General features: G+C 42.8%; 2 protein-coding genes across 5 annotated transcripts in view; one reads left to right on the top strand and one right to left on the bottom strand.

The window, feature by feature from the left end:
• Positions 1-13,715, top strand: part of macrod1 (mono-ADP ribosylhydrolase 1) — a 169,623-nt gene that overhangs the window by 27,261 nt on the left and 128,647 nt on the right. The gene's annotated exons all lie outside the window — the stretch shown is intronic.
• Positions 7,230-13,715, bottom strand: part of flrt1b (fibronectin leucine rich transmembrane protein 1b) — a 38,530-nt gene continuing 32,044 nt past the window's right edge. For both annotated transcript variants that reach the window (XM_078169383.1, XM_033630834.2), the window contains exon 3: positions 7,230-11,593. In XM_078169383.1, the coding sequence (XP_078025509.1) occupies positions 9,380-11,578 (2,199 nt within the window). In that variant the 5' untranslated portion in view covers positions 11,579-11,593 and the 3' untranslated portion in view covers positions 7,230-9,379. The remainder of the gene's footprint in view (positions 11,594-13,715) is intronic.

The raw sequence follows: 13,715 nt of genomic DNA, 5'->3' as shown, positions 1-13,715 counted from the left end.
GATACGAGGGACACCTCAATCACAGCAATGTCAAGCACTGAAAAGATTTATTAGTCTCTGTGTCTTCTGCGAGATCAACAGCATATGATGGGGTTCGTGGTCTGCACATGCATGAGCGAGCCAGTTATCTGCGTGCATGTGTGTGCTGATAATCTCTGCACATTACTGTGTGGGTGTGTGTAGAGTGAAAGAGTCAAGGTCTTATGAAATATTAAAGTTAATATTATGTTAAAGATACTGGTTGTGTTTGCTTATGATGAGCAAAGTTCTGCACAGTTAAAGGCCGGGGTTTTTGGATTCTTATGTATTGTGCACAAACCAGCAATGTGCCAGACTGTCTCTTTTTGACTTACCCTGCGGATGGCAATCAGCTCCAGGCTTGTTTATTCCTACTTAAAGGTCCAGTGTGTAGGATTTAAAAGGCAGCTATTGGCAGGAATGGAATATAATTTCTATAACTCTGTTTTCATTAGTGTATAATAGCTTAAAACTAAGAATTATTGTGTTTTCGTCACATTAAAATGAGCCGTTTATATCTACATACGGAGCGGGTCCTTACCCATGGAGTCCACCATGTTTCTACAATAGCCCAGAAGGGACAATCCAAACTCAGAACAGAAGTTTCAGTTGTCATCTGCAACCTCACTGCTAGATGCCATTAAATCCTACACACTAAACCTTGAAGACATGTTTAAAACCTGGTCACAGATATATTCTTTCATTATTTAAAAGGCCAAATACTTTAAAAACAAAGATGGTCGTTGTAGTTTCTAGCAAACGTTATTCAAACAGAAGTAAACCGTACAGCTTTCAGGGAGATTTTTAAGGGTCTAAACATTCAGACAATGATATATTTTTCACAAACTGTAAACACATTACACACACACAAATGTTTTTTATAAGAACACCTTTCATTGTTCCTTTAAAGAACTGTGAGTTAATTACTGAGGGAGACATTTTGGAGTTGTTAAAGCTTTTTGGTGGGCAAACTATATAATGCTGGATGTTTTTAGATTGCCTCAAACATACAGTATTTTCAGCATTTTCTTCTGCAATTTCTTTTTTTATTGGCCGACATATTCGCAGATACCTTATGTCTCCAATAACCTGATTTTTTCAGTATTTTTTGAGCATCGCCAGTCGTTATTGCCATGGTCACAGTAGAAAGATGAGAGGAAATGAGGGGAGAGAGATGAGGGATGACATCCAACAAAGGTCTCCAGGCTGGAGTTGAAGCAGGGATGCTGTCATTCATGGTCAGCATTGTAGGGCTGGGCGATGTCAGCCGAAATTGGCACATGACGATGTCTAGGGCTGCACAATTAATCAACATATTTTTGCAATATGGCCAAGTGTAATATCCATAACGCAAGAGCTGCAGTTTTGTCATAAAGGTAAAATGTGTCTCAGCATAACGTTGTGAATGAAGCACTTTGATGATACAGGAATGCCCTGCACCTACAATTGACAACAACACAAAAATATGCATCAATCAGCCACTATAGTAGCACAATTGTCAGGACAGAGGACAGAGACAAGGACAGAGTGCCATTAGCATTGTCCATCGGAGGTAAGGTAGAGAAAAAGCAGTAGAATAATATTGCTCGTTAATTAGGAGTAAATTTATGGCTGTTATTCTATTATTTTCGTCAACTATTTGTCGATACTGTTTTATTTTTATGTATACATATTTCATCATTAAACTGTGCTGCCTTGAACCAGCAGCACATTATGTGTGCTGGACCTCTGGTATGATCACAATCCACTCTCTGGCATTTTCAACCAAGTAATGAATAATTTACTGTGCTCCTGGAATTCATTTATTTTTTGGCTGCGATGTGTCTGCCTCTGCTGAAGAAAGGCTGAGAGTCAGTACTCCAGAGAAATCACAAGTTGCCATAACTACAAGTGCTGAGGTCTCAGCGCGGTCCAGAGTGTAGTGCCCCGGAGAGGTGGGCAGTAAGCCGACCATGAGTGAAGGCTGAGAGCTCTGGAGGACCCCATCCAGCAGGAGCCCGGCGCCTGAAGCGCTCCTCCTCAGCCAGAGTTGTTTCTCTGCACAGTTTGCTCTCGTAGGCAGAAGATGAAACTGAATGCCTGATGGTTTATCATATGAAGAAAAGGAATCCATCAACTATTCACTTAATGTTAGTCTAGGACAGCTAATGAGGCAAAGAATACTTGAGGTTATAAATGCTTTTAATTTTCTTTAATTTCAGATGCTCAGCAAGGTTACAAAAAAAATCCAGTGGTATACAGGCTCGTAATTAAGCTAAATTAAAAGATTAAAAAGACTGGGAAATTGAATAGAGGACAATTGTGGTACAAGGGCAATTTGGTTATCTTTTTGTTCATGCTTTCAGCGTGTCTTTATGGCAGAAGTTTTTTTTCCTTCTCCCATCTCACTAGAGGCGTCTTGCAGTGGCACCAAAGTGGCTCTCCCTCTGATAGACAGCCTAATTCATACAGTTGGTGCTGTTATAATCCCCCGGAGGCTGTCTTAGTTTGTTCTCTGCCTTGTTTATTCCAGTGATGTCCTCTCCATCCATCGCTACAAAGGAACCCAGACCACCACAGCTTAATGTTTTGTTGTTGTTGGATCAGTTCATACCTCTGAGGTATTTCACTGGGTTCTTGCAGTGTGTGTGTGAAGAGAAACGTGTCGGCGTTTGTTATCCAGCTCTGTCGCGGTACACTGGGACCACCAGTCCCCAGTCACTCACGTGTACAAGTTTATGTCCAACAATGATGACTTTTAGGGCTGATTTAAAATTCATATGTTTGTCTTGAGTTGGATTTGCAGCTGAGATGAGGATTTGTGTTAGAGGTTTCTTAATCCGTGAAATATTGTTTCAAGTGTGGCAGTGCTGCTTGTGCATGCATACGCGTGTTTCAAATATGGACCTTTTGACTGCACGTATGTGTGTTGACATTTTTATTACACCTATTTTTTGTGTGCTCCCATGTCTGTATATTGCACCTGTTTGTCTTTCTCCTGTGTGCCCTTGACTGTTGTGAGGAAAACACAAACTCATGATCAGTCCTGCAGTCCGTTCTGTTTGGTTTTCACCTTCAGTGAATGATACCTGAAACTTGTAGGAACATTTGCATCTGAAGAAAACACTGTGGCACGGAAATTATTCGGTTCTGCTGTGCATAGCTGGGGGAATGTGTATATATATGCATGCATACATACATTTCCCCAAATACATGCATTTATAGGAATACGTTGACCTTTTCCTAAAGAAGCGTATAATGCATGCAAACACTGGAAGCCACTTTATGGTGCGATGCAGCTTTACATCACTCTTAACAGCCCTGTGGTGAAGAAAACACTGAGCTTGGAGTTTAAAATGCAACTGACCATTTTATTGCACATCAGTGAGTTGAGCTCATTTGTTAAAGAAATAGGGGCAAAGTATTCAGAAATGCACTGAATTAGAGGAGCAGTGTGCAGAATTTAGGGGGATATGTTGGCAGAAATGGAATGTAATATCCTAAGTATGTTTACTTTAGTGTATAATCACCTGAAAATAAGAACTGTTGTGTTTTTGCTACCTTATAATGAGCTGTTTAGATCTACATAGGGAGCAGGTCCTCATCCACAGTGTCTGCCATGTTGCACTACCATGTTTCTACAGTAGCCCAGAACAGACAAACCAAAAACTGGCTTTAGATAGGGCCATTAGCACTTTCATGTTGGCTATTGTTGTTAGTAGGGCTGTCCCCGACTAAGGATTTTCCTTTTCGACCAATAGTCATCATCTAGGGCCAATAGTCGACTAGTCGCCCGCTTGTTTACCACATTAATTTAATTATTAAATGATATATTTTGGCCGGGGCAACACAATGGTTTGAGTTGAAGGTGTGAGAAAGAATAGTATCAGTAACATTGTTAACACTGTGCTACATTACAGAGAAATACAAAACCGTACTAATGAACCTTCATTAATATAGGCCTATATTTTATCTACAAGTGCACGTCACACACTGAGCGAGCCGCCTGTTAAAAGCAGTAATGATTGTGCTAAGTGGCTAATGGGCATATAGCTACTAACATGTTTCAGATGATACGTCATGTTTGTAGTCGACCAATGAAGATGAGTTTACATATCACCTTGGGTTCGTCCTTCACCTTCTCAAAATGATCCCACACTTTGGAATTCCTGCCCGACATGTTATTAACTAGCCTGTGGAATAACCGCAAGTACCAACCCTGGAAATTAACCTGACTCCTGTCTGACTGCTGAGCGTGGACACTTCCTGTGTCTGTCCTTTCAAATTCAATTCCCACATGGTCCAGTCTTATAGGTTTTGATTTATTTTGAAAGGCGCAGCTCCTAATAGAGTTTCATGTTTTTACTAAATGACCAATGAAATCTTGCCGACTCATGATTCTGGTTGACTAAAGTTTGGTCGACTATTAGAGGGCAGCCCTAGTTGTTAAGAAGGGGCTCGTCGGAGAAACACTGATATTTGTAATGTGAAACTGCTTTAGTCAGTGTTTTTATCTGTTTTAATCCCCTGGTTCATTTGTTTTGGAGAGGAGGAGACCTCTGTGGATAATTTGGCTTCTAGTAAAAAACTCCTGAACAGTGAACACTGAAGGAATTCCAACCGGGAGAAGTTTCAGCCGGTTGGGATCTGCAATCTTCACCACTAGACATCACTAAATCCCCTTAAATCTTACAAACTGCCCCTTAAAAAATAGAGGCAAAGTATTCAGAAACACACTGAATTAAAAGTTGAGGCATTGAAACTGAAGAAAACACTGTTGTACTCGTATGCACTATCCATGTAGGGCATCTTTGATATCTCTAACATGTTTACTATTTCCAGCAACACAATGGAGGCATATCTGAAAAATCCACTTTGATCCCATTTGTTGCAAAGCAAGAGCAGGTTTCATATTCAACAGATATGTGCGAGTATCTCTGAGTGTGTATCTTTTTGTTGGGTGTAATGTGAGTTAGAATAATTAAGCTGGAGGGCTTGATGCTAGATAATGGAATGGGGCAGTGAAAGGCCTCCATAATGACGGATGAGAACTCAGGGCATTGTCGTTAAGAGCAGAGACGTGGAGATACAGCTGCATCACATTTACAGTACGCCTTAGTGCACACACAGACGCATAATCATGAATTCTTTAGACAAACATTCATATTGAGTCGTTTTTCATCTCCAGACACAGACGCACTGCCCGTTGCTATCTGCATAAAGTACATTTCTTTGTGACACTCTCCTTCACAAACACCCAACACAAGCAGTAACTCTAAGATGGACACTTATACACTCCCCCGTTCGTTATATTGATCCGTGCTTACACAAGTATTAGCACTCACTTAGAATGAGAGGCATGTCTGCAGGAGCACAGAGCACAAACACATCCACACAAGCGCACTCACTCACATTTTCTCATGTTGCTCGGCGAAACATACAACACTCGCTGACGCGCAAACTTCTCGGGATGAAAACACGCGTGTGCTTTGGGCTGGCTGATTCCTCTCAATTGAATTGGAGCAGCTGATGTATTCATCCAGTGTGTGTGATTTAACGAGGTCCACTCTGTCTCGTCATAAATCATATTAATAATCTTGAGCTTCCCATTGATTTTTATTTTTTTAAGCCTTCCCAGTGCATTATTTGATATCTCCAGCCTTTGTTTCAGATTTAATGAACACTCCACACTCTACACACACACACACACACACACACACACACACACACTAAGACTCGTGAAACTACTTTTCCTTTTAGAAGTCTTTATTCATCTGTGTAGAAAAAAAGACGACAGACCAATAAATGGAATAGCGTTTTGCACCCATTTTTATGTTTATACATAAGAGCGTTTTCATTATCACATCTGAGGGTGACGTTTTTAAAGGAAAAAGGATTTCTGCACAGAATGAAAGGAAGCTTCAGTGCTCTTAGAAAAAAAGAAAAGAAAAGAAAAACAAAAACAAATGAAGCAAATGAAAACCTAAAAAAATCCACACCGGAGCTCGTCCACTATTACTGGAACACAGTAACACAGGTTGGAAAAGAGAGAGCTACTGAAAGTAAAGAATGGGTTTCAACACTTACAGGCTCTATATATATATATCACTCATCCCCATCCTCCCCTCTACGGCCTCACTCTTTATTTTTCCCCCCTCTCTACCCTCTCCTCTTCCTCTTTTGATCTCTGGCTGTTTGTTAGCGTTTCCCTTTGAAGTTCCTCCTCCCTTAAAGTATATTAGTGGGGTCAGCGAGAGGCAGTCAGAAAGCAGGTGCTGCTTCCTTCTCCATGCCGTGTGTACATGTTTGCTGAACTGCACGGTGTAGCGGTCGGGCTGTGATCCCTGCTCACAGAACTGTGTCGACGCTGTACTGAGGCCTTTAGAACTGGACGACCTGAGTCAGCTAATTTCCTCACAGAGTGCATCAGATCAGGAAATTTCAGCTGTTTTAGAGTCATGTTTTGGACTTTTATTTTGCCTTAAGTTGAAAATACTCCAAATTCAAATGTCCTTTTGTAGACATGGGGCAATCTGATGACAGATACTGTGAGTCTGTATGATTAATATGCCGATTATCTTTTCAATTAATTGCTTAATCATTAGCGTCTATCACAACAATTTACCGCCTGGGGTGATGTCTTTAAATTGCTTGTTTCATCCAGCTGATGGTCCAGGACATAAAGATTTCAGTGTACTATCATATAAGACTAAGAAAAAGTCAATATTGGTAAGATCGAACAAGGAAATATTTAGCATTTTGCTTAGAAAATGACTTTTATGATTTATTATTTATCGGAATAGTTAAAGATTAATTTTCCCTCGATTGATTTAATACATGAATCTTTTTGTGGGAGCTCTTACGTTAATATCTCTGGTTGTATATGGCCATTTTGTTACAAATAACAAAAAGCATAGCTACTTTTGGCAATATTGGAATTTCACATGTTTTTTGTGTCAATGTGATAAAGTGTATTTATTATTTGTCAGGTGCTTAACTCACTGTATTACACAAAAGCAAACATTACTGCCTTGTAATTTGTTCGGTTGACACAGTTTGATTTGACTTTTAATTTTAATGTCACGATTCAATTTAACTTTTGATATAAAGTTTATTTTCAGCATGGAAGGCTACACCACATTTGGACTATCCAGTCTTGATTCGTAAAGATCAACAGATCGTTGGTTTTATATCTTGACAGCTGTCATTTACATTTTCAAATTTGTCTTCTTCTTTTTTAAAAAGATGCTTTGATTTCAATAATTGAACCCAAAAGCTCATTTGAATCATTTTTTAATTCAGACTAGAATCATGACACTTCTCGTAATTTAATCTATGGACCGTTTCCTTCATAGAAATAGAAGAAGACTCTATTTCTATGGTTTCATTGCTGTTCTGTTGCAGCTTTGGTCCCTGTTAACATCCTGTCAGCTGCTGCATTAACAAACATTTCAACAGGAAATACACTTGAACCCATTTAGAATGTTTATTTTGTCGCACTTGAAACAGCCTATAATCAGTATTCAATCAAGAAATCCTGAATACTACGTTCCAACACATAAATATCACACTATAAAATTACATGTATTATAATAGATGATTTGATCCATATCGCCGACTCCTACTCTCTTGTATTTTTAACTTTAAATACCAATAAAGACTGTCACAACCACAACTTTTTTTTAAATTGAATTGAAGATAGATTGTTATGAGTGAATTTCAACAAAGAGTAATTAGACCAGTGCAGTTCCGACTTCCACTGAAAAATTATTAGCCGTTAAAACTTCTTTTCAATTAAGAAGGTTTAACCAGGCTCTAGAAGATAATGGGTTACTATTATAAGATGTATGATTAGGTTTCTTTCGCTTCATTTGCAAAGGTAATTTAATAATGAGACCAGACCACAATAGAAATTGGGTACATGCTGTACTTTTTGTTAATTCTGAAAGGGAGATTTTTAATAGGAGTTCTCTTCAAGCCACTCATTTGTCCTGCAGTCTTGGCAATCATTTTACGTTTTTTTGATTCTTTCTGTATGATTGTCTTCCTTGTGATGTCCTACAGACATTTGCATGTGAAGTTATGATGAAGATAAATGATGCATAAGGTGGAAACTGTCCAAGAAATGTCATTCAGTGAGACTTTAACTTGCAAAACATCAGTCCTTGAGGAAAGAGCGCAGTCTGTTATCAGTCATATATTTGCTGAGTGCAGTATGGATACACTGTGGGTTAAACTTGAGGCATTTTTTGGATGATGATGTCACATTATTCCAGCTGTCACCCCTCTTCGTCACCCCGCCCGCACCCTTCTCGATCCCCCATCTTCTTTTCCTTTTGTCTGCTTTTTTACCTCCTGCCACTGCATTTGTCACACGCCCTTTTTTTCCCACTTATCTCCCTTTTTTCTCTCATTTTCAGTCCTCGCTCTCTGCCTTAAGCCAACACACACCTCTCTCAGTGCCTCCCTTACCCAAAACAGCACCCCTCTCTCTCTCCTTGTCTTATTTTCCGTTCTATCCATCCATCCATCCATCACCCCCCCCTACCGACGCTCTCTCGCTCTGTCTTTCCCTCCCTCTCTCCCTCTCATTAGTCTCCCCATGCTGTGGTTTGTGTCTCCCGTCTCTGTCAGAACTGTTATCACTGCTGTCAGCTCCCTTGGCGAGAACAAAGTCGTCCTCTGCTCACGGCACCACAAAAGACACGAGAGAAATAAAAGGAAAGAGCCTCAGCCAAAAAAAAAAGAGGCGGAAAGGAGGAAAAATTAAAAAGGAGGGGAGTAAACTAGAGGAAAAGGAGGGGGCTAGGAACACATCTTTTCATGTCAACCATGATGCATTGTCATCTGTGGGTTATAACAACCATTGATTTCTCCCTCTGTCATCCCTTTTATCTATACAGCACAGAGCTTACAGTTGGTAGGAAGATATGAGAGCTATCTCTATACACATCAAGTGCCTTTTCCTCGTATTATAAATATATCTCCTGCTAAATCAGCTAAGCCTAGTATATCAACCTCAAATAAGTTACTGTGTATTATTATGAGCTGAGAAGAACAGTAGGTTTGAAAGACACTGAGATATCCAAAAGAGAAAACGTAACCATTTATAACTATAAGTAGCGCTGAAAGAAGGACCTACTGTATAATGTAGTATACAGCAGTAGAGTATAGTAGGACTGTTACTTCTGTCACTCAATAGCAATGTCCAATCAAGATAGCTGAAACCAGTCTTTTCTACTTAGCAAACCAATCAGAATTGAACCAGCAGAGGCACAGAGGGTACTTTGGAAACCAAGGACAAAACAGCCACCGGCTGAGAGGTCGTCATCACAGAAATGGCGCCTGGCATTCGTGGCTCAGGGAGTGCGTCCCTGTATCATCACGTGTAGGCATAATCTATGTCGGGGATGCCACCCTCTCTGTAGCCACGGTTGGTACCATAAGTAACGTGATGGTGGCTGGTTTGGCTGAGGATGGTGCCATTGAGGCTGCCGGTTCCGTGGCTGCTCCGGTAGGTCCCATTAGCTTGGGAGGAAGAGGAAGAGGAGGGGAAAATGGTGTGGATGTAGGTGACATCCTCCAGCTTAGGCTGCAGGGGCTGATGGGCCATAGCTGTCATCTGAAACCCTGCAGGAGGGGCCCTGATCTCTAAGATGGAAGTGTCTTTCTTGGTGCCTGACTCTACATAGTCATCATAATGTTTCCCACCCCGGCCCCTGCTGTACGAGCCTGAGTCCCCGGACACGTAACCTGCTCTTTGTCCATACCAGCAGAAGATGCCAAAGATTAACAACAGGCTTACTAATGCTGTGGCACCCCCTATGATCCCGGCCAGTGGCAGGGCTGTTAGTTCTGAGTCCTGTCCCTCTTTATCTGACCCCTCCCCTCCTGCGCTGACCAGAGCCTCTCCAGTCTCTATCTGAGCACAGGCTGGGGCAGAGTCTTTATTGTCGGTGTCCATGCTGCCAATTCGAGATGAACCCATGCTGGAACCCCCAAAGGAGGACTCCTGTCGTAGTGGCAGCAGGCAGATGAGGTAATGGGAGCGTGGGGTGAGCTGGGTGAGGAGGTACTGCCTCCTCTCTCCAGGTACCAGAGTCTCTGTTATAGAACCAAGAGCTGCACTGCTGCCCAACCTCAGCCATGACAGGCGGAAGGAGGGTGTCGGCTGTGGGCACAGCCAACTCACCAGTACACTGTCCGAGGAGAGAGGTTTTACAGTCAGCTCCAGGGCCTCTCCAGATACCTGTCCCCCTTCACCGGGAGGCAGAGGCATAACAAGGCCCGGCCGCTTGGCTCGCAGGGTGAAGAGGGAACCTTGTGTGGGGACCAGTAGAGAGGAAGTGGTGGTGCTGCCATGGGGGACTGAAGCGACTGCTTGGCCCCCTCCAACACCATCGTCACCTCCTCCATCTTTTTCAGATGGATTTGTCCCCATTCCAGTACTGGGACCAGCAGGGGGACCTTCACATTGCTCCATTAGGGAGGTTAGTTCTCTGAGGGCCTGGCCCCTTACGGGCTCAGGCGCCTGACAGGTCAGACCCCTGACTGTAACCCCTGCCCCACGGCTGTGCAGCCATGCGTGGAGCCAGCGAAGGTTGCAGCCACAGTACCAGGGGTTTCCTCTCAGCAGTAGCAGCTCCAGGCTCTCGGTGTCCTTCAGAAGTCCTCTCGGGAGAGTGGTCAGATTGTTTCCCGACAGGTCCAGCCTCTGTAGTCGCCGCATCCCGTCCAGTGCCCCTCGTGGTATGTGAGTCATTCCGTTGTCTTGCAAATGGAGTCGCACGAGGTGAGCTGACGGCAGGTAGACTGGCGGAGACTGCAGGGCATTCCTCACCAGTGACAGCTCAGTCAGATTGGAGAGACGGGAAAAGGTGTCGTCTGCAATGCGTGTGTTGGCCAACAGGTTCCCATCCAGGACCAAGCGTCGCAAGGAGGAGAGCCCCCGAAAGGCATGTGTGGGGATGGTGCTGATTCTATTGTCGTCCAGACGCAACTCTTCCAAGGATGCTGGCAAGCCTGCAGGGATGCTTGAAAGGTGGTTCCGAGACAGAAACAGCAGTCGAAGCCGTGGAGTCCCAGAAAAAGCTCGCTCCTGGATGCTAACTGTGGATATAGAGTTATCATCCAGGTGCAAACGTTCTAGTAATGGTAACTTGGCCAGAGCTGATCTCGGTAACGTTCGTATATTATTATCCTGCAAATGGAGCTCCCGTAACGAAGGCGGGAGGTGTATAGGGAATTCATCCAACTGGTTGGCATACAAGTAAATCACTCGTATGGAAGTGCTGCGTTCCAGTGAGGGAGGCAGGCCAGCGTTACTCAGCCGGTTGCTCTGCAAGTAAAGGATGGCAGCCATTAGTGGTAGTGGAGGAATTATGCTGAGGCCACGGTCGTTGCAGTAGACAAAACCCTCATCACAGCGGCACACTGAGGGACAAACAATGCCCTCATCTCCCTCGCCCGTCTCCATGGCGATTGCCGCTGCCGCCAGTTCCAGCACCTCAGCCAATAAGGTGAGGCACAGGAGGAGCAGAAAGAGCCAATCACGGAGCTCAGCAAGACTCTCAGCTGCCATGTTGGTGCACAGCTCCTAAATAAAACAGAGGAAATGGGAAACGGAATTAAAACAAGTACAAAGGCTATCAGTCACCAATTCTGAAATCAAAGTAACTCATTACATTCAAAGAGGAAGTAGAAAGAGCTGTTGGAAAAAAGCACAACCACTAAGTTAACCTCTTTCTTTTCTACTGCTTAACTTATGTGCTGTATTTTCAACCTGCTGATAAAAGTAAAGTTTTTCCTTTATCTAAAGTGGAGAAGCTGTGGGGATTGAATAGGCAGACATACTTTATAGGGGCTGTCCAGTATTATATGGGTCAGAGCGACCAAGCAGAAGACAAATGGACATTTAGAGGCAGAGAGTGTGATGAAGGGTTGAGTGAGTGGGCGAGGGAGATTACAAGAATCGGAGAAAGCAAAAGGATGACAAAGATGGAGAAAATTGGACAGTGACAGTTGCAGGGAGGGAAAATAAGAGAAGAAGATATTTTATGGAGAGATTAACTGAAATGGAGTGACTGACATGAAACTAAAATGGAGGAGAGATCGGAGAGAGGGAAATCAGATTAATTGCCCACAGTGCTGTTGATTGCTTTGAAGACACCAGATGTGGTAAACTTGTTGTGACTGCACTTTATCTGACCCTCAGATTAAATTATAAAGAGAATACATGTGGATCAAGAAACAGAGGAGCAGGATTTCACAGGTTTCTGACTGTATATTCACAAACACAGGGCATCTGTTTGAGGTCATGACCAAAACACACACAGAGAAAGGCACACACAAATAAGTAAACACACCGAGCACAAAGCATTCACATACAGAACAGAGTCTTGGTACAAGCTGACATGTATAATGCATGTTTTCTCTTGGTTGTTATTGTTCGTGAAATTTCTATAAATTATTCAGGAAAGCGGTCTTGAAATCCCCAGAAATGTTTTAGCGAGATGTTTTACAGAGAAGCATTTTTCTGCAACATTAATACGTTCCTCAGTCGATGTTTTATGACTTTTCTCCTAGCGAATCCCTGACACCGACATCAATAACATAAATTTACAATTCAGATAAAAATGATCTCCATGCACTCACATTCACGGCACACTATTTATAGAACATGAATACTATACAGTAGTGAAAGTTGTGGAAATTACATTGTGGTGTACTCTTGTTTGAATCCTTTCTTTTGGGTAGCCTGGGGTGGAAAATGTGCCCTGACGTGAAATGCCTGACATGATTTGACAGCACATTTGATAAACAAATCCTCTAAAGGCAAGTGTTTTTTTTACCCCCTCCCCTTCTGTGCATGCATGTACATGTGTGTGTGTGTTCGTATGTGAACTCAGTGCTAGATGCAAAATTGCCCCTTGGCTGCAGTCAAAATCCATGCAAAGCAAACAAGAGATGGCAACAATAGAGGAGACGGAGGGAGGGAGGGAGGGAGGGAGGGATGGAGGCGAGGAGACAGATGGAGAGTTGGACAGTCAGTCAGCGGAGGAGAGGGGAAATGAGTTCCTGGCAGTGAAGACTCAAGTCAGTATTAGCTGAGTTTGCTGCAAAAAGAAGAATGGTCGGTGTTGTTTTTGCTGTAAGATAGGTGTAAAAAATAGCTGCATTTGTGTACCTGTTCATGCTTGTTTGTGCCTCTGTAAGTGTGTGTGTGAAAGAGATCTGCATCAACAACAACAACCAGCTCCTGTCTCTGCTCGACACAGGCAGCATTTGATATGTAAGGGTGAAAAAGACTGTGTGTGCCGCACAGTTCGGCATGGACCCAGACTTTATTTTTCTCTTTTCTTAATGGTATTTTTAGCTTAAATCTTGACGATTTCCAAGCATTCCCAGCATTTGAGAGGCAGATAAAGTAAGGGGGAGAAACACATGCACACAAGAGGGAGTGTCAAGGTAGGAGCTGAGACCATATTGGGAATGCTCTATGAATATCAACTAGCATATGCTTCGGTGCCACACTATCCCCGCTTCCCTTTCATAAATATCCTCTTGGCACAAACCTGTACGTGTGTTTTTGCCTACATGCCAAGGTTTCCTATCGACACGTCCTTAATGATCCTTAGATTTTCTGTCTTCCTCCCTGCCTCGCTGTCTCACTCTGTCCAACTGTCACTCTCCCTTATGGCGCTCTCCCCTCTGTACAT

This window comes from Epinephelus lanceolatus, chromosome 7 (genome assembly GCF_041903045.1).
Source record: "Epinephelus lanceolatus isolate andai-2023 chromosome 7, ASM4190304v1, whole genome shotgun sequence".
In the NCBI taxonomy this organism is placed as follows: Eukaryota; Metazoa; Chordata; class Actinopteri; order Perciformes; family Serranidae; genus Epinephelus; species Epinephelus lanceolatus.
This window is presented reverse-complemented; position numbering and strand designations above follow the sequence as displayed.